General features: G+C 44.6%; 1 protein-coding gene and 1 pseudogene across 1 annotated transcript in view; one reads left to right on the top strand and one right to left on the bottom strand.

The window, feature by feature from the left end:
- Positions 1 to 24,612, bottom strand: part of SLC4A8 (solute carrier family 4 member 8) — a 75,302-nt gene extending 50,690 nt beyond the window's left edge. The window contains exons 1-4 of the mRNA XM_059082766.2: positions 24,408 to 24,612; positions 8,868 to 8,949; positions 1,037 to 1,183; positions 391 to 526 (exon numbers count right to left, since the gene is read on the bottom strand). Of these exons, the coding sequence (XP_058938749.2) occupies positions 391 to 526; positions 1,037 to 1,183; positions 8,868 to 8,949; positions 24,408 to 24,452 (410 nt within the window). The 5' untranslated portion in view covers positions 24,453 to 24,612. The remainder of the gene's footprint in view (positions 1 to 390; positions 527 to 1,036; positions 1,184 to 8,867; positions 8,950 to 24,407) is intronic.
- LOC131767477 (THO complex subunit 7 homolog pseudogene) lies at positions 10,956 to 11,591 on the top strand (annotated as a pseudogene).
- Positions 24,613 to 24,846: the final 234 nt, after the last annotated feature.

The raw sequence follows: 24,846 nt of genomic DNA, 5'->3' as shown, positions 1-24,846 counted from the left end.
CCCAGATGATGCTACGGTTCACGCACAGGAAAAGGCTGGACCTACGTTATGTCTTCTGGGCTAGGTCTAAACCAAGGTGGCCCCCTCAGGCATCTTATAAGCCAGACCTTTAATATCAAGAGCCCAGGAACCAGTAAGAGAGGACCCCCTTAACGTTCTGTGTTTCTGTCACCAATCCCGGGCTCAAGGTCAACTGACATAGGTATTACCACAGACATGACAAAGAGGCCAACATCAAGACTTGCCACAGAGGACCCTAGAACATCAGTCCCCATGTCAGTCGCCATGTCTCCCATGAAGAAATAAAAGGCAGGCAGGCCTGTCACTCACGGAAAGGTACACATTTGCCTGCCCAAGCAAATCTTGACCCAGGCTATCTTAGGGCCTCACCTGGCTGTCTCCTTCCACTCGGCATCTTCTCCCTCTTTCAGGCAGATCTCATCCAGTTCTGTGAACAGCTCGTGAGGCACATGCTCTTCATCCTCCTCAGTGCCAAGAATGAACTGAACACGCTGAGATGGTGTGTCTGGAAAATCAGCCACGGAGAAAGGTCCGCTCCCAGCCTCAGCTTAGAACAGAAATAGCATCCTGCCAATACTCAGCTCACCTGGGGGCCTCACAACTTCAGGAACATACAGAAGATAATCCTGAACTCCGGTCAAAAAGATTTCTTTATTCCCAGAAAAAAAGCTATTCTTTGGAAGCAGTTTCATGGGAGGAAAAACTTATTAAGTAAGACCATTTGAAGAAAACCCGTGAGAAACTAGAAATCTGATGAATTTGATCAAAAAGAATGGCTAATTCTCTAGCAAATGATTTCACCTTCTATGATATTGATTTGGGGGGCCTGAAATGTGAAGTTTTCAGGAAGATACTATTGATTCTCAGAGGCATTTCTTCTTCTTGGAAGCAAGCTGGGGAAAGTCTATGGAAGAGAATCAAGACCACCCCCTGCTCCATGTCCATCCCACACCCCTTCGGCCTCACCAGGCCTCCCAGCATGGACACCCACCCTCCCTCCCTCCCGAGGTGTTACCATGGGCCAGGGCCTCGGGGCCTTCCTCCCCCTGGCTGGCTCCCTTGCCCCGCCCTCGTCTCCGATGCTTCTGGCCATGGGTTCGATGGTGCCGATGGCTCTGCCGGCCCAGCGGCATCCGGACCCCCACGTACAGAGTCCTATGACCTGAAAAGAAGCAGAAGGTCTGTGGAGAGAACTCCTTTAGGAAAAGGAGGCTAGTATATATGAGAGAGGAGAAGAAAAAGAGTACAGTCCTTTGGCCTGGTCACAACGCTGTAATGACAAAACTTCAAAGACCTCCAGGACTGAAGCTGTAGAGATGGAGGAGTTGAAGGTCTCAGTCCTGTACGTGGCTGCAAACCTCACAGGAATGTTGTTAAGATCAAAGGAAATAATGGGCGTGAACATGATTTGCAAACTGTAGAGTCTGAAACAAACGCTAGTTGTTGCTACTACAACCATTTGAGCAATTGATAAAACATGATGCAGTCACGCCATGACACCTACCACAGGTCTCGGCTGGGAGGCCATTTGAGAAAGTGGTTAAGTGCTCAGGTCAACCTGCCCGGGTCCAAAACTTGACTTTATCATTCACTAGCCGGTGTGACCCTCAACAAGTTATCTAATCTCTCTGTGACTGTCTTTAAAAAGGAATACTGAAGCTTATTCTTTAAACTCAGAAGATTTTTGTGAGAAGCAAATAAGAAATGTATGTAAAATGCTTAACATGATGCCTGGAATCAATTTCAGCAGCCAGTAAATTCCAGGATCAGTTTCCATTATATTTTTTCTGCACCATCTAGAATAGCAGTGAGAGACTAGTTACAAATCAGAAGGGGCATAAGGCCGGGAGCATAAGGGAGAGATATTAAATATTTTACAAAAAGAGGGGAACACAAGAAAGTAAGTGGGGGCTTCCCTGGTGGCGCAGTGGTTGAGAATCTGCCTGCCAATGCAGGGGACACGGGTTCGCGCCCTGGTCTGGGAAGATCCCACATGCCGTGGAGCAGCTGGGCCCGTGAGCCAGAACTACTGAGCCTGCGCGTCTGGAGCCTGTGCTCCGCAACAAGAGAGGCCGCGATAGTGAGAGGCCCGCGCACCGCGATGAAGAGTGGCCCCCACTTGCCACAACTAGAGAAAGCCCTCGCACAGAAACAAAGACCCAACACAGCCAAAAATAAATAAATAAATTAATTAATTTTTTTAAAAAAAGTATCAGAAAAGTTTAAAAAAAAAAAAAAAGAAAAGAAAGTAAGTGATTCCATAGTGTTCCTCTCTAGTTCCTCCTTCCTACCCTCTCATTCCATCCATAAACATTATTTTGTTTTGTGCCTGACTTCCAGGCCTCTCTCACCTCCACCTGGTTTCCCCGGTCTTCCTGGTGAGCCTGGAGCCCAGAATCAGTAGCTGCAGGGATGCTACACCTGGATACACAGAGCAGTGATCTTCCCCCATTTCTGCCCAGTTACTGCTGCTCGACACTCTGGATCTCAGGCTGCCCCCACACATCTTCCACCACAGGAGCTGTTACAGTCTTTAGTCACTCTCTTCAAATCCACAACCTTACCCACACTTCCTCTGAGCAGGTGACCTTGCTTCATATTGTACTGAAAAGACAGGCCCTGTCCTGGGAACTCCCTCCATTCTGAGTCAGACTCACTTTCCTCCTCCAGCTTTTCCTCTTTTCCAAGCTAATGAGCATCACCTCCCACCCCACTGGGTCCCACTCCATCAGTTATCCTCAGTCTCTCCTTTCCATCCATCCATCCCTTCCATGGGTTTCTCAAGTCCCTCTTACCTAAAAAGAAAATATTCCTACCATATGACCCAGCAATTCCACTCCTGGGTATAGATCTGAAAAACACAAAAACACTAATTTGAAAAGATAAATGTACCCCAATGTTCATAGCAGCATTATTTGCAATAGCCAAAATATGAAAGCAAACTAAGTGTCCATTCACCAATGAATGGATAAAGAAGATGTGGTACATATATACCATGGAATACTACTCAGCCATAAAAAGAATGAAACAATGCCATTTGCAGCAACATGGATGGACTTAGAGGGCATTATGCTAAGTGAAATAAATCAGACAGAGAAAGACAAATACTCTATAATATCGCTTATATGTGGAATCTAAAAAATGCAACAAACTAGTGAATAAAACAAAAAAGCAGGCTCACAGATATAGAGAACAAACCAGTAGTTACCAGTGGTGGGGGGGGAGGGAGGGGCAATACAGGAGTAGGGAGAAAAAAGGGTTTTTATGGGATTATATGAAATCATGTGTGTGAAACTTTTGCACACTATAACGATTTAAAGAATCTTTCATTCAATAAATAAATAATTTAAAATAAAAATAAAAAAGAAATGTTCCCAGTGCAGTGCTATTCTCCCAAGTTTCTGCCTGTCCCCTTCCCTTCTCTGTCAAGTCATGTTCAAGAACAGTGTACCGACCTAGCTCCCTTTCCTCACCATCCCCTTGTTCCACAGCCTCTGCATGTGGCCGCTCTCCACTGAAACTGCCCTCACTAGGGACGCCAAAGCCCACTAAATCACCAAATCTCTACCATCTTACGTCTCTCTCAGTTCAGTTCAAAAGACTTTCTGGAGAGCCCACCGTGCTCCAGGCAGCAGCCCCATCCCTTGACTACTTCCTCCCCTTGGTGGTCTGGGCTTCTCCCATATCTGTACCACTGCCTTCCCTGGCTCACTTGCACTACTCTGACTGCTTCTCCAGCCTTAGCACAATCCACCAAAGGAAGGTTCCCCAGGTTTCTGTCCTTGGTCCCTTTCTTCTCTCTTTTTAGTGATATTTGCTCTCCTGATTTCAAAGTTTACTTCTGCAAATGATCCCCAAATCTTTATCTCCAGTGACTCAGTATGTTCCAAAGCAAACTCACCATCCTCATCTCAAATCACTCATACTCACTTCTTCTATGTTTCTGTTCATGGAATTCTCTCAACTTTCCAGGCTTGAAATCTCAGCATTACCTTGGATTTCCACCTTGCCCCTCAGCACTCCATCCCATAGATTAGAGATGTCAAGACCTTCTCTCCTCCCACTTTGACAACAGCAGTGGCCTCCTTCCTGCCTCCCCCACCAATTCGATCCTACAAACAAATCCTCCGGAAGCACTGCTCTGATCACGGCTCACTCTTACAGTCAGGATCCTTCATGCTCCAGCATGCTCGGGCCCCAGCCTCTCCTTTCTAGTTTTTTCTTCCTCTAGAACAAATTATACATTCAACAGGGAAACAAAGGGAAAGCTCTCTAAAAGAACTGAGTGATCATCTCAAGAGAGATCAAAGTGGAAATCCCACACATGCTCACACCAAATAAATGTTCTGCGAGAAAAAAAATCTAGAGATGTACACCTTCTGCATCTACCCCAACAACAGAACAGCCTGGTTTTTTTTTTTAATAAATTATTTTATTTTATTTATTTATTTTCGGCTGCACTGGGTCTTCATTGCTGCTCTCAGGCTTTCTCTAGTTGCAGCAAGCAGGGGCTACTCTTCGTTGTGGTGCGCGGGCTTCTCATTGCGGTGGCCTCTCCTGCTGCGGAGCACGGGCTCTAGGCACACAGGCTTCTGTAGTTGTGGCACGTGGGCTCAGTAGCTGTGCCTTGCAGGCTCCAGAGAGCAGACTCAGCAGCCATGGCGCACGGGCCCAGCTGCTCCGCGGCATGTGGGATCTTCCCAGACCAGGGCTCGAACCCATGTCCCCTGCATTGGCAGGCGGGCTCTCAACCACTGCGCCACCAGGGAAGCCCAACAGCCTGGTTTTGACTCCGTCTCCTCCTCATGGCCTCAGCCGATGCTCCCACCCTCACCTTACACTCTCCTACACCTCAACCAAACTGCTCTTCCACAGATGTACCAATGCTTTCCAGACGCTGACTTGCCTCACTCCTTCAAGATTCATTGCAAATGCACCTTCCTTCTTGCTATTCTTGCTGATCCCCCTGATCAGAGATGTTGCCTCCTTCCTGTAAACCCTGAGTCCTTGGCTAGCATTCTATTATGAACTTATCTTAGGCCTTGTATTAAAGTTAAGCATCTATCAGTCTTTCTCCCGCTATTCATCTGCAAGCTCCTCAAAGTCCCAGGTCAGACCTTCTTCCTCCTGGAATCCCTCACATAACGAAGCACGGTATCTTCCACACGGTCATCCCTCCACAAATATTCAGAAAATGGAATACCTCCTAGGTGCCTCCCAGGAACATAACCCCTTAGGATCCCCTCAGGAGTACACAACCTGAACTAAGAAGGCCTCTGATCTGAAAGGGGTCACAACAGGAACGTGTAACCAAAGTGAATGTGTTTCGAGTGGATGAAATACTCACCAGGGCATGGGATGATCGAGAAGGTCCTAGCCAGCCTGAGGATGGACAGCTTATTCCAGGAAGAGTTCCTGGATAAGGGGACTTTTGGAAAGAGTTACCAAGGAAGACTTTTCCTTCTCTAAGAAATGTTTTTGGTCCAATCAGTTCCCACAAACATTAGCCAACCACAGCACCTGACTTTTGAAAACACCAGAGACAGAGAGACAGACAAAAATGAAAACAAGCCCCAGCAGGACACAGAGCTAAGAACGACCGAGTGGTTAGCAGAAAACTAGGCATCAGTTTCTAGGCTGGAGACTTGGAAGCAGGGACTTGGATATTCTGAGTGAAATCAGAAAAGAAGACAAACAAATAGACACTGGGAAATGAATACAGCACCAATAAAATCCAGTCCATCTAATGGGATTCTGCAGCCCAGCGACTTTACTAAACCAATCCTGTGGTCACTTTGCTGGCCTTTCAACTGCTCTCCTACCCACAGCCTTCATTCATCCCCCTCATCTACCTACCTACTCACCTAAATTCTGCCTTCTTTCCAGTCTTTTTTCCAGTTATTGTCAAACCTACTCTCTGGGGACTGTGTGCAAATACAAGTATTCATTTAGTAAAAATTTATTAGAAGATGAAATTTTAGAATTTATTTTTTAAATAAGTATGTACACACGTACAGAGAGCAATCATTAGTGAACTGGGATGGAACCTTGTAGAGCAGGACAGAAATCACAGGGGGAGCCCACCCTGCAGATGGAACCTGGGCCTTCCGAGGTCTAGTACATTCCGAGCACACTGTTTATCAAGCATGCGCACAGAACTCGTTAGCTCACACGGACGGGTGTCCCATCCCCTGGGCTTCAGGTTGACACAAAGTCAGTAACCGCGGGGGGAGTCTAACATGTGGAGCACATTCAAGCCTTTTTTTTTCAACTTATAACTGAGGCCAAATGGCCCTTACCTCTGTTAAAAACTTATTAGAAGGTACCAAACTTACTCTAGGATTCATTAGTCTAGTAGTTAATCAGGAATAATGATCTGCCAGAAAAGACAGAAAAAGCCATTCCTCTAATTAAAGCCACTGCTCGGTGTTCTTCCGGGACTGGGAGAGTCCACTGAAGCAATCATGGACTATTGCTCTTTGTGAGTTTCTCTTCGGAAATCTGTCCTACTGTTTGCTTTAACCTTCTCCTGCTGATGGAGTTAATTTTTGCAAAAAAAAAACACGTTTACAAGTCTCTAACAATGTCCAGAGACTACATTTCATAAGTAGTTCTGAAAATGGTTTATGTCACGTGGTGTGGAGGGTATAGAACAAAGGGGAAGGAAGACCCAGAGCTTTATCTGCAGCCGCAGAACCTTGTATCATGTCACACATGGCAAATTAGAACACAGTTAGAACAATTTACTTGTCTTCCATCAGAGTGGGACTGATTTTATTCCACGCCTTCAAGAGACAGCACTTCCCTGAGTGCAGCCTCACTGAGCCCTAGGGCTGCCCTCGGAGTGAGTCAGGGCGGGGCCCAGAGCATAGCCCATCCCACAGCAAATCCCAACTTCCTCTTCTTCTCTCCAGAGCTACTTGAGAACCACATCAGGCGTGAGGAGTGGGCACTATTTGTCCTCCATTACCTGTAGCGCTTTTTTTTTTTTTAAGTGCTAACATAAATAAGATTCTAGTTTTCCAAAAGGTCTATGTATAAAGGACTGTTTTCCCCTAGCAATGCCATCATCACAGACGGCCTTCTTTTGGATATTACGTAAGGAATAGATGATGTCATATTGAGAAGATGCTTCTACTGCCAATTACTCAGCTGACCTCTGTAATGGAATCCAGTCCTCGGGATCCAAGAGTGTTTGCCCGGGCTTATTATTCTACTCCCAAGTAGATAAGAGTGTTCATAAATGGTTACCTTTTTGCTGAGGGCAAAGGTCTAGTGGGCCCAGACAACTAAACTAAAAGTAAAAGTACCCCCACGGTACAGTGAGACGGTAGGGAGGCAATAGGATTATCAGGGCAGAAGGAGGGGTGGGGCAACACATAAAAATGTTCATATGATGGAGCAAGAAGTTGAGGTTGGGTGGTTAACGCTGGGTACCGTCCTCCCTTGCAGGCAGTGTGGCAAGTGGAAAGAGCAGAATTCCATCCCAGCCTCACCTGCTGTTAGGCTAGATGACCCTGAGCAGTTTCCCCATCAAGTAAAATAGGGATGATGCCTACCTGCCTGGGTTGCTGTGAAGATTAAAAAGACAACTTGCACAAAGTGCCTAATCAAATGCCTGTCACACTGCGCCATGCAACAAATGTTAGCCTCCCACCTCCACACCCTTCCTTCTTCCCCTTTCTCCCAACTGCTGAAACCCACACTGGCTCCTCTTCCATCTGGTCAAAATAACTTCGAAAGCTTGACCTTGATATGTCTGAACTCCACTGACCTCCACAGAGCCACACACATAAGTTCTCATGGTAACAGACCCAGAGGATGAGTCAGCCTCTACAGCTTTGGCTCTCCCATCCAAAGGACAAGTTTTCTCTGGGGACTGTACAACTTTGATGGAAAAAAAAACCAACAGCACAGGAACAAGCAGTACAGAGAGAACACTTCACGTGCTGTCTCAGTCATTAGAAAGTTGCTGTATCATAGCCTTCAATGTTGCAGGAGATGCTGCAGAGATTGCACAAAGGCTTTTGAGCCAAATGTGGGTTCTCGTTCAAGCTATAGTGGGCGCGAGCCTTTCTTTAGTAAAACTGAGCATTGCCATCATTATCAGGAAACTAGGCTCCGTGGGGAAAAGGAAAGCAGAAGGACAGCACAAAAGGGTCATGGGGGGAGTGCGGGGGGGGGGGGGCGAGGAGAGAAAGGAAGAAGAGCCTTGATAAGGTAAACTAGATAGAGCAGTTCAATTAAAAGGCCTCTTCCTTCCCTTCCGCTTCAGTGGGTTTTTGTACAACTCTATGCTGTGAACTCTCAGCAAATATGTTATAGGTGCATGTGTAAGTTTTCCCTTTTCTTGTTTAGATGAAAACACCAGGCAGAAATGGGTATAGTTGGAATGGGAAGAGCATACACTGGAAATGGGGTAAAAACAGGGTTTTATGGCCAAACTGAGTTTTTAAAACTATTTGTATTTTCTTTTCTTTTGTATAAATTTGTATCTATATTTCCAAGCAGTTAGTTGTCAAGGATCAATAAACTGATCTGAATGCTTCACATTCTCAAGGAATAGGTCATTTATTAATATTTATATTGGACTTTACTGTGCTGAAAGCACTGTCTGACAAGCTGTCTACTAGATCCTAACAGTAAGACAGGTATTATTATCCCTACTTTTATTAACAGATGAGGAAAATGAGGCTAAGTGAAATTACGTGATTTTTCCCCAAGGTCTCACAGCTAGTGAAGACGAGTTAGGACTCCAGCCCAGGTCTCCTGATGGCAAAGCTGCTCCTCCCAAACCAGGCTGCCTCTTGCTGATTTCCCTCGGTACATAGAACAGCAGTGCTTACCTTCCAACTCTTCTTTCTCATAGTGGATGTTGAGAATTGTACTAGTCCCACCCTGATCCACCACAGCTTCTTCATCTGGTCTCTGTTGAAACATAAGTTAGTAGCCACAGTAATACCCATACATTCATTCAAACACTCATTCAAGTGAATCCCCTGGTGATCCAGTGGTTAGGGTTCCACGCTTCCACTGCAGGGGGCATAGGTTCGACCCCTGGTTGGGGAACTAAGATCCTGCATGCTGTGCGGCCCCCCCAAAAAAAACAAACACTCACTCAAGTACTGTGTGTATGCCACACCCTTTATGCAACACTGAGGGGGAAAACCCAATGGTTTACAGATATTTTTAATTTCAATCTCACAATATCTCTGAGATGCAAACATGGCAACCATTCTTTCTCATTTCATAAATAAGCAGCCCGATACTCAGAAAATTTTAAGTAATTACTGCCCAAGGTCAGAAATATGGTAAAAGGCAGAGCAAGGACCGAGTCCAGGTCTTGTGACTACAGATCCTGTGCCTTTCCCACCCTTCCCCACTCCACCCATACATCTGTATAACATGTTGGCATTTTGCAAGTGGTGTCAACCACATTGTCTCATTTGGTACAAGCTGGTCTCCTTGACCTCTCTGTTTACCACTCTGTCCTTGAAATTCTCCACCCTGCTCTTCTGTCCCATCCTAAGTCTCATCTCCTTCTTCTAACCATAATTCCCAAGGAAAAGCACTCTATCTTTTGTTTCCCACGCTTGAGCCTTACAATTTCAACAGTAGCCTGAAGCTGTGAAGATTAGTATTTGACAAACCGCCAGAATGTCACGCCTCAATATCCATGTGTCTAAAACCCAACTAATCTGCCTTCCAAACTAGTACCCTGTATGCATTTATTTACTCCTACCCATGACTCCATCATTTCTTAGTACACATTTGAAATCTCAAAATTATTTATTCATCTATTCCATGTATTGAGTGCCTATCATATGCCTTCCAGGAATCAGTTCTTTTTTCTTATCAAGTCCTCATTTGCAATTTCTCTCGAATTCACTCTCATCTCTCATCCTCTCTATCCTCCACTGTCCAGCCCTTTCAAACATAGAGGACATTTTTTCAGTTATGGAACCACACTCATTTTCTTCCCTGAGGGCTGCCCCTAGGCCTAGAACTATCACCCTCTCCCTGCTACTCCCACATCCATCACCAGCAGCTAACACTTATTCATCATCCCATAGATCTCAGCCTAAATGCACTTCCTTAGAAGGCTTCCCTGACTACCCATTAGTATGCCCCCATAGCACACTGTATTTCTCCTTGGTAATGAAATGTCTCTGCTCCTTAAGGGAGGGACCATATCTTGCTTCCCGTTTCCCCAGCACCCTGCGGACTTTTCACATAGTAGGTGCTCAATAAATCTTTGTTGAAAGAACAAAGATAATGGCATCTACCTTATCAAGACCCTCACCAGATCCTGAATTATTTCAAATAATTATTTCCCTGACAATTTCCTTTACCAAACCTGCAGCTCTAGCCAGGCTCTCTGATCCTGTAGGCACCATACACATTCCACACTGTCTGGTCATCTAGCAGGTCCTTCCCCATCTCTCCAGCACACCAAATCCTCACCATCTTTGTAGATCCTGCTCAAATTTCCAGCTTCCGGTTCTAATGTTTTATACTTGACCACCTATGCTCCCAAATAAGGCAAGCCTGAATATAAAGCAATCCATTTTCCCAATGAAAAGATTCAAAAACAGTTTTCGAGGCCAAACTTTTAGGGAAGTATTTAAAATAGTCAAATGTCAATTTACAGTATTTTATTTATGAATTTAGTTTTATAGGCATATTTTAAATTATATATTATTACTACCATGGAATAATCTCCAAGATATAATATTAAGTTTGAAAAGCAAGGTGGAGCGGCCGCCCCCGGGGAGTTCGGGGAGCGCAGGTCCGGCGGCGGCGGCGGCGGCGCGGACGGCCTCAGGCGCCACCGCCTCCATAGCTGTTTACCCGGCTGCATTGTGGGAGTTTGAACTCAGTCGCCGCCAACCGCCGCCTGAGCTTGCGCCGCCGCCGCCGCCGCCGCCCACGCCATGGGACCCGTGACCGACAACGAAATCATACGGAAGCGTCTCCTAATTGATGGAGAGGGCGCTGGAGATGATCGGAGAATTAATCTGCTAGTGAAAAGTTTCATTAAATGGTGCAACTCTGGATCCCAGGAAGAGGAATACAGCCAGTACCAATGTATGCTGAGCACACTGTCCCAATGTGAATTTTCAATGGGCAAAACTTTGCTGGTATATAATATGAATCTCAGAGAAATGGCAAATTATGAAAAAATTTACAAAGAAACAGAATGTAGCATTGCTGGAGCACGTAAAAAAATTGCTGAGTGCAAAAAGCAAATTCTTCAAGCAAAACGAATACGAAAAAATCACCAAGAATATGATGCATTGGCAAAAGTGATCCACCGTCTTCCAAGCAGACGTGAGACATTAAAGAAACTAGAGGCTCTGGGAAAAGAATTAGAGCATCTTTCACATATTAAAGAAAGTGTTGAATATACGCTGGAATTGAGAAAGAAACAGTTTTACGTTCTTCTTAGTATCCTCCATGAACTTAAGCAAACACTGGACAATGATGAAAAGCTCTCAAAGGTAGAAGCAGCTCAAGAAAAAAGCATGAAAACTGATCCTAAACCATAGACCAACTAACCACTCACCATTCCCAAGAATATTGAAGTAGCACCATGATCTTAGTGTGTTCAGAATTTGTTGTGCTCTTGAGACATTTAAAGTTTTGGCAGTGAACTACTTTGCTTTTAAATATTAATGCACAGTTCATTCATATTTCTTCACACAAAGGAAGATGACTTCATTATATATCTGTTTTTATTGAAATGTCTTTTTTATACTTAAAAGGTAGGAAGCCACGTCCAAAAATGTTTAATAAAATGTTTTCAAGCCAGATATGTTAGTGCTCGTTGGTATTCTAGGTAGTTTTTAACTGGTAACATTGATTTGCTCCCAAAATAAATGGAAGATAGTGAGAAGGTGGCATTTCTAGGATGTATATGAGAAAATGAGTCAATTTCTGGAAATCGTTACCACTTTTCAAAATGAAGTCCATGAATAGGCTCTCAGGAGGGCTGTGAACTTGTGAAATATGTACAAAATGTTTGTGATGTATGCTTATTGTGGGAGAGGTTCCATGATAGTAAGAATCACTAATGTCAGAGGTAATTACAATATGCAAAGTAAATCAATATGTATTACTTTCTAGATCTCTGTCTTTAAATACTTGAGCATTGTGGTTGTTAAATGTTTTGTTGAAATGTTTTCTCTCTATCGTTTTGTTCAGTAGGAGTCATTTTCAAGAGTCTTGCAAAAAGGATTTCATGATCTTTTTTAAAAATTAAACTAAATCTGAATCACTTGTAATTGTCTTAAGTATTGAATTACATGTCTAATACTTGTTAGGTTCCATCCTTATCCATTTATTTTAGTTCAGAAACATGGCACTTTGCATGAATCATACCTTAATAATGTTACATTTTTGTAATTTTAATACAAACTCGTATCTTTAAAAAAATAAAAAATAAAAAAGATAAATAAAAAGCAAGGTGGAGGAAACTGTTTAATTTGCTAACTTTTATCTAAGAAAGGGTGTTGGAACAAAAACATCTGCTTACACTTAAAAACGTACAAAGGAAGAATGATCCGTAAAAGATGTTTTTAAATAGTTACCTACAGAGGAGGGAGGGAATGGGGTAAAGAAGATAAGGATAGAAACTAAATTTCTTTGAAGATAACTTATTTTGCACATTTTTTACGTAATTTTAGAACAAAATTAATTTTTTAAAAACCAAAATTTTACATTTTAAAAAGCAATTCCCACAAATTGAAAACAAGTGCCAAAGTGATGGCATAACTATTCCAAGAGAACTTATTCCAAGTAACTTTATACCATAATGTTATAACTGACTGAACGTTCTTAGTGACATATATCCTAAGGACAAAAAGAATTTGAAACGATCTTAAACTGCTTTTTAGTTGTCATATTGTTGGTTGTAGTGTTGGTGTTATTTTTCTGAGACTGTTGTGTATTGTGAGATAAAATAAATGAGTGATTATGTGAACTTTCTCTGGCATTCTCAGTGTGATTGAGACCTGGGGTTCTCAGGTGTGAAAGCAGATACAGTTGCAGGACACATAGTCCTGAATTTGAATTGGAAGCACTGTTAGTATCAACAATGATATATCTTTAAATGCTTTAAAATTTGTAAATTTATATTTCCTAGCTCTGTCCAGACTAAAGGCCTAGAAAAAATGATCAGCCAATAGTAATAAGTATCATTAGCACCTAGATTGTGGTCTCTTAAAATGCCATTTTCTCTTAAAAGACAACGAGGGTTGTGTCAAAAGGACTCAGGATCCAACTTAGAGAGGTGCCTTGCCAAAAACAGGACAATTTGAACATCAGTAAGGGTAACAACTGTAACATATTGAATATATCAAATATGTGTAAATCCATGAGTTCACCATGTCACTTTAAAAATTAGCTAATTGGTCAACACTGGAGGATAATACTAGCAAACCAACTCATTATTTTGCAAAATGATAAAAATTTATCCCGGCTTTCCTATTTAAATTGTACTGTAGAGTGGTACCATAGAGTAGATGAGAGAAGTTTCTTATTATAGAAAAGAATGAAGAAGGAATGTTAGAATTAGGACATCGCCATTTTGCAATCCCTCATGGACTGCACTGATTTTCAAGGCCACTAATATCACAGAAAGAGAGACAACCAGACACTGTGTGCCTCCTAATGGGAGACCTTATCACCACCCATGAAGTAATCTCACCAAATAAATTGTCCCTGAATCTGATCAAGACTCTAAATCCAAATACCAATTTACCAAAAATACAAAGAAACAGAGTTCAGTGGGGAAAAAATACCACAGGAATATAATCAGCAAAATCCAGACAATGGAAAACTCTATAGCTATAGAACAAATCCTCTCCCTGCTATCTTTTTTAAAATAAATAATTGCAAGAAGAGAATGAGAGAGAGGAAGGCAAAACCAATAGTTTAAAAGAGACAACAAACCAATCTCAATATGTGGACTTAATTTGAATACTGATTTAAACTAACTAAAATAATTTTTAGTTAGTTATAAAATAATTTTTAAAGTTATGACATTTGAGACAATCAGAAACTTTTATCTTTTATGATATTAAAGAAATTATTTTCTCTTTAGGTGGTACTATGCTTACTTTTTAAAGAATCCTTATCTTTTAGTATTCATACTGAAATATTTACAAACGATTACAGATACGTAAAATAATATGTTAACGTAGAAATACTACTTTTCTCACATTTTATAAAGTAATGTTATTCAAAATCTTCAGATACATCTTTAACATCAGTGTTTTCCTCATTACCATAGATGCTTTGAGTCAATTTCCCAGAGCATGTCAGTTTCACTTCCAGCTAAGTTGTAAAGACTCTCATAAAATAAGTCAAGTCCTTTCTGAAGAGTAACTTTTAGGTGGAAAAAACTTACCTTTATTTTAGAGTTATTTGTTATCTGTGAATTTCCTGACAGCAGGAGTCACAGATTTTCATCTTTTTGTTCTCCCAGAGCCTAATACAGTAGCTTACCATTGTAAGTAACCTGTGCTCCTGTAAGTTACAGGAGGGTAGGCACTGTGTCTTATGTTCACCGCTATGTACCTAGCCCCTAGTACAATGTCCAGTATGTGGTGGGTATCCGACACATTTTGATGAGTAAATATTTATTAGTTTTTTTAACTCTCATATGATATATATTTCCTCATAAAACTTCATATATATGTATACCCATATACATATATACGAGTAATTTTTCATGTTGGCTTCCCCACAGGTTTGTATATCTGGAGGGCAGGGACCAATTAATTACAAGGCTTAGTACTGTCCACAGACACCTCACACAGCATAGAACACAGCAGGAATCTGGAGCAGGGCTGTGATGCAGCGGGAGGGATGACTGATTTCTTGACTCTAAGACTAGAAAAGCAAAATATAAAGAGCAAGGCCAATCATCTAAAATATTCAGGTTGAAAATCAACTTGTTGTTTCCCTAGTTTAGATTGGTTAATCACAGTCTAAAGTCACTGAATAAATGTTCATCCACTCTCTTTGTCCTGCCAAAGAAAACAGAGCCATTGTCAAACACCATCAGCCAGAGTATTTGAAAGGTCACGCTTGAATGTGAATGTGTGGCCCTCGATTGGATCCTGTTCAAATAAGCCAACTATTTAAAAAAACTATAAGGTGCTAACATAAATTTAATTAACTGGATGGGTAGATGATTATATTAAAGAATTACTGTCGGGGCTTCCCTGGTGGCGCAGTGGTTGAGAGTCCGCCTGCCGATGCAGGGGACGCGGGTTCGTGCCCCGGTCCGGGAAGATCCCACATGCCGCGGAGCGGCTGGGCCCGTGAGCCATGGCCGCTGAGCCTGCGCGTCCGGAGCCTGTGCTCCGCAACGGGAGAGGCCACAACGGTGAGAGGCCCACGTACCGCAAAAAAAAAAAAAAACTGCAACAGCCAGCCCAGCCTTCAGCAACCACCATCCTGATCCATCAGTAGCCCTCAGCATCAAGGCAAGATCCTCCACCAGCAAAAAGATTATGACTTGCTAAAGGCTCAGATGATGGTTAGCATTTTTTAGCAATGAAGTATTTTTTAATTAAGGTATGTACATTTTTAGATATAATGCTATCGCACACTTAATACATTACAGTACAGTATAAACATAGTTTTTATATGTACTGAGAAACCAGCAAATTTGTGCAACTTGCTTTATTGCAATATTCACTTTATTGTGGTGGTCTGGAATTGAACCTGCAATATCTCCAAGGTATGCCTGTATTGTGATATGGTGATTATGTCATTTTTTTATTTTATTTTTTTTATTTTTTTATTTTATTTTTTTTTTTTTGCGGTATGCGGGCCTCTCACTGTTTCGGCCTCTCCCGTTGCGGAGCACAGGCTCCGGATGCGCAGGCCTAGCGGCCATGGCTCACGGACTTAGTTGCTCCGCGGCATGTGGGATCTTCCCGGACCAGGGCACGAACCCGTGTCTCCTGCATCGGCAGGCGGATTCTCAACCACTGCGCCACCAGGGAAGCCCTTATGTCATTTTTTTTAAAAAGGGCCCTTAATCTTAAGTGATACATACTTAATTATATGATGTCTGGGATCTGGAGAATGGGTAGACCCATAAATGAAACAAGATAGGTTGTTCATTGTTGGAGCCAGGCCGTGGGGTACTTCAAGTCTCTCTACTATTTATTAAAGTTTGCTTAAAATCATAAAAAATGAAAAGAAAGGAACATCAAGTCTCATTGGTCTGTGCTTGCTGCAGATTCCTCACCAGTTGATTATTACTTCCTCTGATACCGTCATTATTTATGGCTGGGAGGATTTCTTAACCATGGATTTCCAGGGCTCTTATGAATGGGCTTCAGAGGATTATGTGTGAGGGTGCATTTTTCTTGGGAGAGGGTCCATAATTTCCATCAGATTCTCAGGGGAGCTTGTGACTCAGAAAATATTAGAATCATGAGAACCACACTGTATAAGTTTAGGAGAAAAAGGAAAGGAGGGGGGCTTCCCTGGTGGCGCAGTGGTTGAGAATCCGCCTGCCGATGCAGGAGACACGGGTTCGTGCCCTGGTCCGGGAAGATCCCACATGCCGCGGAGCGGCTGGGCCCGTGAGCCATGGCCGCTAGGCCTGCGTGTCCGGAGCCTGTGCTCCGCAACGGGAGAGGCCACAACAGTGAGAGGCCCGCATACCGCAAAAAAAAAAAAAAAAAAAAAAAAAAGGGAGAAAGGGAGGGAGGGAGGGAGGGAGGGAGGGAGGGAGGGAGGGAGGGAGGGAGGGAGGGAGGGAAAGAAGGATGAACTAGAGAAAAGACCCTGTTTCTGTATGTCTTACTGGCTCATAAGAATGACCCACTATGTAAATGTGAATTGACTTGGGTGCCTACCTGAAGGACTAAGTAAGACAAAAAGAACTAAGAGGGTTAAATACACATTAAAACATTGAAATTGCAAGGCACATCGTGAGAAAGAAAGCACTGTTATAAGCCTCGACAAATGAATGAATTATAGCTGAGTAGCAGATCAGATTCTCACTTACAGTTAATGGACAAATTAAAAGGCAGGGGTGGGGCTGAGTCTTACACAATGGCCCCAGATCCTTGAAGCAGACACAGAGGCTGCAGGCGAGGGGGAAGCAGCAGGCAGTGGAGCCCACCTTGAGCCCTCTCCCTGACCCCTCACTGCGGCTCCACTCTGAACCTGCAGGGTATTAGTACTGCCAGACTCAGCTCGGCCTCCTTTCCTGCAATCAGTCTCCAACTCTTTCACCTCCAAAGCCCCTTTCATCTTTTTTTTTTTTAATTAATTAATTAATTATTTTTTGGCTGCGCTGGGTCTTCGTTACTGCGCAGGGGCTTTGTCTAGTTGTGGCAAGCGGGGGCTACTCTCCATTGTGGTGCACGGGCTTCTCATTGCGGTGGCTTCTCTTGTTGTGGAGCACAGGCTCTAGGTGCGCAGGCTTCAGTAGCTGTGTCTCACAGGCTCTAGAGCGCAGGCTCAGTAGTTGTGGCACACGGGCTTAGTTGCTCCACAGCATGTGGGATCTTCCCGGACCAGGGCTCGAACTGTGTCCCCTGCACTGGCCGGCAGGTTCTTAATCACTGCGCCACCAGGGAAGTCCCCCCCTTTCATCTTTTATCCAATGTTTTCAGATAACACCCTCCTACCCCCCCCACCCAACAACAACAACAACAGCAACAACAACGAGTCAAGTATTTATTGAGTTCTGATACACAATCATTTTTAAATCAACAAATACAGAAGTGACTTCCAGGGTTTCTAATCAACAAACTGAGTCACCACAATTAGTACTAGGAACAAATATTTACTGAGCACTTTCTGTATACCTAGCATTGTGCTTTACACATCTTACCTCACTTAATCTGCACAACAGTCCTAAATCAAGGCTAAGTAAGATCTCACAAGAGTTAAGTGAGATAGGAGGAATGTCAACTCAAGTCTCTCTGTATTAACATTATATACTACAATGCATTAACATCATACACTAACATTGCCAAAAGCAGAGAACCTGGTCATTTTAGAGAGCTCTGGTCACCTAATCATGGATTAATGTCCACAGTGAAAACAGCTCAAGATTGACATATTATTACCTTCTTAAATCCTTGTACTTCACACTGCCTTTACTGACCAGAATTCCAATGCTTCTCCATCTCCTTATTTACTTCCAACTCCCTCTTCATCCAGAAAGCCCATGAATTCTGACCCCCTGTAGAGCCCATCACTGAATCTGACCCACAGATCCCCAACTCTCTAATGCCCTCAATTTGACTTCCTCAATGAATGCAGACAACCTATAGCAAGAAAAAGGGGTTCCATGAGGATGTATGCAGCTGTTCTAGACCCCCTCTCAGTGGCCGTGAGCTCCTGAACACCCATGAGCTTCCTATTCTGACTCTTCAGCAGCCTGCTAGGGGCCTAAAATTCCAAAGTGGCTCTGGTTTCTCATGACTTTTTTATTGAACCCCACTTGTAGTCACTCCTGTTCCATACAACTTACTAGCTAGCACATCGTGGTTGGCAGAATAATAGCCCCCAAAGGACTTGCACATCTTAATCCCTGGAACCTATGAATATGTTACCTTACATGGCAATGGGGAATTAAGGTTGCAGATGGAAACAGGGATGCTTATCAGTGGACCTTAAAATAAGGACACTATCTGGATTATCCAGTGGGATGAATGTAATCACAAGGATCCCTAAAAGGGGAAGAATGAGGCAGAAGAGTGCAGCTGGAGAACGAGGTTTGATGACAAAAGCAGAGTCTGAGAGATGCTGTATTGCCGGTTTTGACTGTGGAGGAAGGGAACTGTGAGCCAAGGAATGCAGGCAGCCTCACGAAGCTGAAGAAGTTAAGGAAATAGATTCTCCCCTAGAAGCTCCAGAAAGAAACAGCCCCATCCAACACGTTGATTTTAGCGCAATGAGACTTGTGCTGAACTTCTGAACTACAGAACTGTTAAGATAATCAATTTGTGTTGCTTTAAGCCAGTAAATGTGTGGTCATTTGTTAGGGCAGCAATAGACATTAATACATACATTAGTGGCTTTCTAACTAGCAAAACCAGAGTAAACGTGTTACTGCCTTACAGGAAACAACCAACCTCTCCATTATCTCAGATTTGCTGCTGTTACCTAGCAGCAGATTTAGAACACATTGCTTTTCTGTGTCCTGATAACCGCTGTGGCAGGCTTAACTGAGAGCCCTGTCTACCCTGCCAAGGTAAACCATGAGCTAAGACAATTATCTACAGGTTCAAAAGGAAGTAAATTTGCAAACTGAATTGTCCCCCCAGCCTGCCTCAATTCTCTGCTTGGCAGGAAAGTCCACACCTCTCCTACTGAAGCTCCCCAGTAGAGCTGGTGATGCCAGATAAAGAGAATGCTCACATGTTGCCCAATTCCCACACAGGAAAGGAACACCTAGTGTGGGGGGAGGGGCTGGAGGCCTATGGATTGTACATTGCAAGGCAGTAAGAGGAGAAGCTGCTATGGTTGATACTTTTGTTCAGTAACATTCAGCAAATACATACTGACTGCTTCCCATGAACTGACCATGACCCTCAGAAAAGTTATCCGCTCTCTACAGAGCCATTCATTCGCTCAGCAAATATTTATGGAGCACAAACGCGTGCCAGGGCCGCTGAGCACTAGCACTGGAGAGTTTCTCAGGTCTACTTTAAAACATAAAGTGTGACTCTCTTTCCATCCGCCAAGCTTCCCAGTTATCAGCCATTCACCAGGGTTTGTTATTCTGAAGATTTCTTCAAAATTTCCCATTCTGAGCCAGCCTGATTCACACAAAAGCCTTGGTAATTGCCCAAATTCATTTGCTCCCCTCTCCGCCACTTGCACCCTCTCTGAACCTCCCTGTGGTTCCCAGCACCACTTGGCTCAAGTGCTGCTGGTTTCAACCTCTCCAGCCTTCTCTTCCAAAAATTCTTTCTGCTCAGTTCTGAAAGTGCTGATCGGGAGAATTTTGAAGCTACAAGTTGTCCCTAGTTCCAGTCCAAACTAGGAGCTCTCCCTCAAGATTTATGATCTTCCACTCTTACTATCCCTTTTAAGAGCTCACCGACTCCTAAATTTGCAATAACCACCTCCAGAGATCTCACCAAAATTCAATAATTCAGGCCTTCATTAACTCATCCTAAACTCCACCAACAGCCGCCTAGCTGGCCTCCTTCATTCCAGCTCTTCCCATTCTAATACATCCTTTGTACACCTTGCCACACGTATCTTCCCACAGACGTTTAAGCGCTCATTTTTAATCAGTCACCGGTCTAGGTGTCAGAGACACAAGCCACGGGAATGTAGAGGGATTAAGGACACTTCTTTAGAGACGGCCAGCTCTGCCGCTTCTTAGAAGTTACTTAACCACTCTACATCTTGGTTTCCTCATTTGGAACATAAGCATAATCAGGACATGTAAGTTTCAGGGTTATTGAGAGAATTAAAGGAGACAATGCACGGAAAGCACTTGGCAGAGTACCTGGCACATGGCAAGCACTCAATACAAGTTAACTTACATAACCAACAATATGAAAGGGAGCTGGCAGGTTAGCAGCAGAGATGAACATGTAGATTCCACAAGGAAGGGATGGAAGAAGTTATAGCACGTGGTGGTGGTTTGTGAGCAAAAAAGATGGAGTGATAAATTCTGATGGTGATGTCGAGCCAGACGTTAAAGATTCAAATGGAATATTCTAGGTGGAGAGGAGGGGAAAAGTTTTCCAGCTAGAATACCTGAGCGAAGGCACAGCAGCAGAGAAAGGAGAGCTTTTGTGTAATAAAGCAATGGCCATCTGAGGCTCTGGGTTGATACTGACAAGACCAGGAGCTCCTTAAAGAGAAGTACATTGACTTTGGACACAAGAGAGTCGTTCATTCACTCAGCAACTGAGCACAGATTTTATACCAGGCACTGTGCAAATGACAAGATTTTCAACCCGGTCCCTGCCCTCATGAAGCTTCTATTTGAAAAGATAGTAATCAAGAAATCAAAACAAGAACACTCCAGGTAACTTATATATGTTATTAAGAAAAGAAAGCAGAATCATATGAAAGAGATTAACTGTGAGTCGAGGCCAAGGAAAGCCACCCTGAGGAGGGGGCATCTGAGTTGAGTCACGAGAAGGCCCAGGTAGAAGAATGTCCACAGGAATGACAAGAACAACACTCTTGAGGCGTGAAGGAGCTGGTCATATTGAAGGAACAGAAAGATAGCCAGTGCAGGGGTGCGTGGTGAGAGAGTGGATGAGAGGTCATCAGGGAGGGTGGGCAAGGCCCTGGTCACAGTGAAGCTTGGTAGGCCACAATAGGGAGTTTGGATTTTATTCTAAAGTGCACTGGGAAGCCACTGAAGGGTTTCCAGATAGGATATGACATCTGATTTGTGTTTTTAAAAGCTCTCTCTGGGGGACTTCCCTGGTGGCGCAGTGGTTAAGAATCTACCTGCCAGTGCAGGGGACATGGGTCCGACCCCTGGTCCGGGAAGATCCCACATGCCACAGAGCAACTAAGCCCATGTGCCACAACCACTGAGTCTGAGCTCTAGAGCCCGCGAACCCCAACTACTAAGCCCACACACCTAGAGCCTGTGCTCCACAACAAGAGAACCCACCCCAATGAGAAGCCCGCACACTGCAAGGAAGAGCAGTCCCTGCTCAATGCAACTAGAGAAAGCCCGCGGGCAGCAACGAAGACCCAAACGCAGCCAAAAATTAATTAATTAATTAATTAATTTTAAAAAAAGCTCTCTCTGGGACTTCCCTGGTGGCGCAATGGTTAAGAATCTGCCTGCCAATGCAGGGGACACGGGTTCAACCCCTGGTCCGAGAAGATCCCACATGCCATGAAGCAACTAAGCCCTTGTGCCACAACTAATAAGCCTGTGCTCTAGAGCCCGTGAGCCACAACTACTGAAGCCTGCGTGCTCTAGGGCTTGCATGTCACAACTACCGAGCCCATGTACTGCAACTACTGAAGCCCGTGCACCTAGAGCCCATGCTCCACAACAAGAGAAGCCACTGCAATGAGAAGCCCACGCACTGCAACAAAGACTAGCCCCCGCTCGCCGCAAGTAGAGAAAGCCTGCACGCAGCAACGAAGACCCAACGCAGTCAAAAAAAAAAAAAAAACTCTCCCTGGCTGCCATGGGGCAAGTGGACTGTAGAAGGAAGAGCAGAAGGAAACTGTTAGGAGCCAGCACAGTAGTCCAAACCAGAGAAAACAGCCTAGACTTAGGTTATTTAGATGTGATGCCTGGAATCTCAGTTTACAACAAGTTACACAGTCTGCTCACTTTGCAACACCCGCTCCCTTCCACACAGCTCAGTTGGCACATAGGAGGCTTAGTTGGTAATTTTCAATCGATTGACTGTGTCCCCCCCAAGTCCCCCCCATTTCCTTTCCACCTTCTACCCTTGCTTCTTTTCCACCCTATATCTCAAGTACCCATTTGCCCATCACCTGACTCAGTCTTTTCGAGGTCCTGCGGTTCCCACCCTATTCTTTGCTCTCTCGTTGCCCCACTGCCCACAAAAAGTTTCATGAACTAGGTATAAAAGAGATAATTATTTTCTGTCCTATCCCAGAAGCACTCAGGAATTATCGTTTTCACAGAGCACTAACAGAAGCCGGGGGGTTATTATGATCTTGACAATACAACTGGAACACATTCTGCATGTTAAGGACACTGTCTCCTCACATTCATTCCAGCCTGTTCTCCCCACTGCAGCCAGAGAAATCTTTCAGGAGGAGAATGTAATCATGATCTCATTAGCTCTCATTCTCTCTCTGGCTCCTCTCTCTTTCTCTCTCTCTCTCTGTATGTTATGACCCCAGAGTACATCTCACACCATTCCCCTCATTTCTCCCTATGGCTCCATCCACAATGGCCTTCTTTCAGGTCTTCTAACCAGATGTGCCCCCTCTGCTGTTCTTTGTCTCCAAAGCCCTTTGATCTCCCTCTTCCCTCAGTTGACACTTATTCTTTAGATCTTTGCCCAAATTTTCTTCCTTAGCAAAATATGTGATCTGAGACCAAAGCTGGAACCATTGTGATATACACTCACAGCACTGCATATCTTCCTTTCTAAGCACACATCACAGTTTATACATAATACATTTATTCGTGTGACTGATTAAAATGGTTATTCACACACACACATAGACACACACACACACACACAGACACATTCAATGGGATCAACTAGTAGTAAACTACTACCAGGAAGAAGAGGAGTGAGTCAGTGATACCCCTTTTGCTACAAACTCAAGTTTTCTCTGCCTCTTTACAGAAACCATCCTGACGTCAACATGGTCCTTGTTTCAAGACCTGTCATCCTTCTGAGAAGGCCCATCATTCTCTTCACAGCCTTCCACTTCAGACTTGACCTCCCTTCAACACCTCTTTCCAGAGCAGTAACCACATCGTCACGTGATGGGCACAGGAAAGGGGGGAGTGAGAATTCAATGAACTCCCAACTCCTATACTGGTTGCCACACAATAAACATCATTTTACAGAGCTCTTTCACAAACAGCACCTCATTTCATCCTCAAAATCACCCTGTGAGGTAAGCAAAGCTGATATTATCATTCCCATTTTGCTAGATGGGGAAACTGTGGTTCAAAGAGGCAAGTGACTTACTCAAGTTCACAAAGTCTGTGAGAGGCAGATGTAGGATTTGAACAGTCTCTGACCCCTAGTCCAATGCTTCACCTTACATTAGCCACCCCAACAGTTGGGTTATCAACTACTTAAACCTAGTTTCCTCATTCCTTTAAATAAACACCTGTTCCTGACCCCTTAACACTTCCCCAGCCCATTTCCACTTCCCTATCCAGAACTTGACAGCTGGCTGTGCAACTGGATGGAGGGAGTCATAAAGCTGACCACACTGACAAGGTTTAGGGTTTGGTCTCAGCCTCAAGTCTTTCCAGCTCTTCCTCTGAGCTAGTGAGGAACCAGAAACCCCCAGAAATAAAAACACAACGAGGAGACATGCCTCACCAGAGCAAGGTCCCTGGCTACCCTTTCTCCCACGTTCCAGCAGGACACGGCAAGGCCAGAAGCCAGCCTCTTTCCCAGCAAGGAGGATACGAGGAGAACAGAGGTCACCGGCGGCGGGCCGCCAGGTCTCCTCAGACGGCCACGCAAAGGATGCGGTTCCCCCTTTTGGCCCAAGGTCACCCATTCGCAGCCCGGGCCCGATCCCCGACCGCCCGGAGCGCCCCCTGGTGTCCCGAGCTGGCCTCCCCTCGCCCTCAGGGAGTGGCCTGCGGAGCCCCGACTCGGGGCCAGAGAAAGGAGGGTGGGCAGAGGATGAGGAGGCTGAGCCCCGGGGAGGGGCGGGAGGCGGGGCCCTACCTGATAGCTGAGGACGCCGTCCGGCTCGTTACTCCCGGCCCGCATGGCAGAGCCCAACTAGGTCTCGCCCGCGGGCTCCAGGCCGAACGTCACCAGTCCACGCACTCTGGTCGGGTCTGAGGAGATCGCCCGAGCGGCGACCCCTACCCTGGAGCCAACAGTCAACCATCAACCGCCGCTGTCTCCTCCATAGCCGCCGGCCCGCGAGGCCTCGCCGCAGCCAATCAACGCGCGGCCTGTGCGGCCAATCAGGGCGCGGAGCACCGGAGGACGCTGTCCGGCGGTACCCTGGACTACCAAGAGGAGGAGGAGGGAGCCGGGAGAGCCAACCGTTCCGGGGCCCGGTTGCCTTGGAAACCGCCTCCCTCCCTTCAGGGGCCTCTGGGTTTGAAGGTCCTTCCGACTGCTTGCTAGAGATTGAAAATTTCGTGGTTTTATT

The sequence above is a fragment of the Kogia breviceps genome, chromosome 12, assembly GCF_026419965.1.
Source record: "Kogia breviceps isolate mKogBre1 chromosome 12, mKogBre1 haplotype 1, whole genome shotgun sequence".
NCBI lineage: Eukaryota > Metazoa > Chordata > Mammalia > Artiodactyla > Physeteridae > Kogia > Kogia breviceps.
The sequence above is the reverse complement of the archived record's forward strand: the minus strand, read 5'-3'. Positions and strand labels throughout refer to the sequence as shown.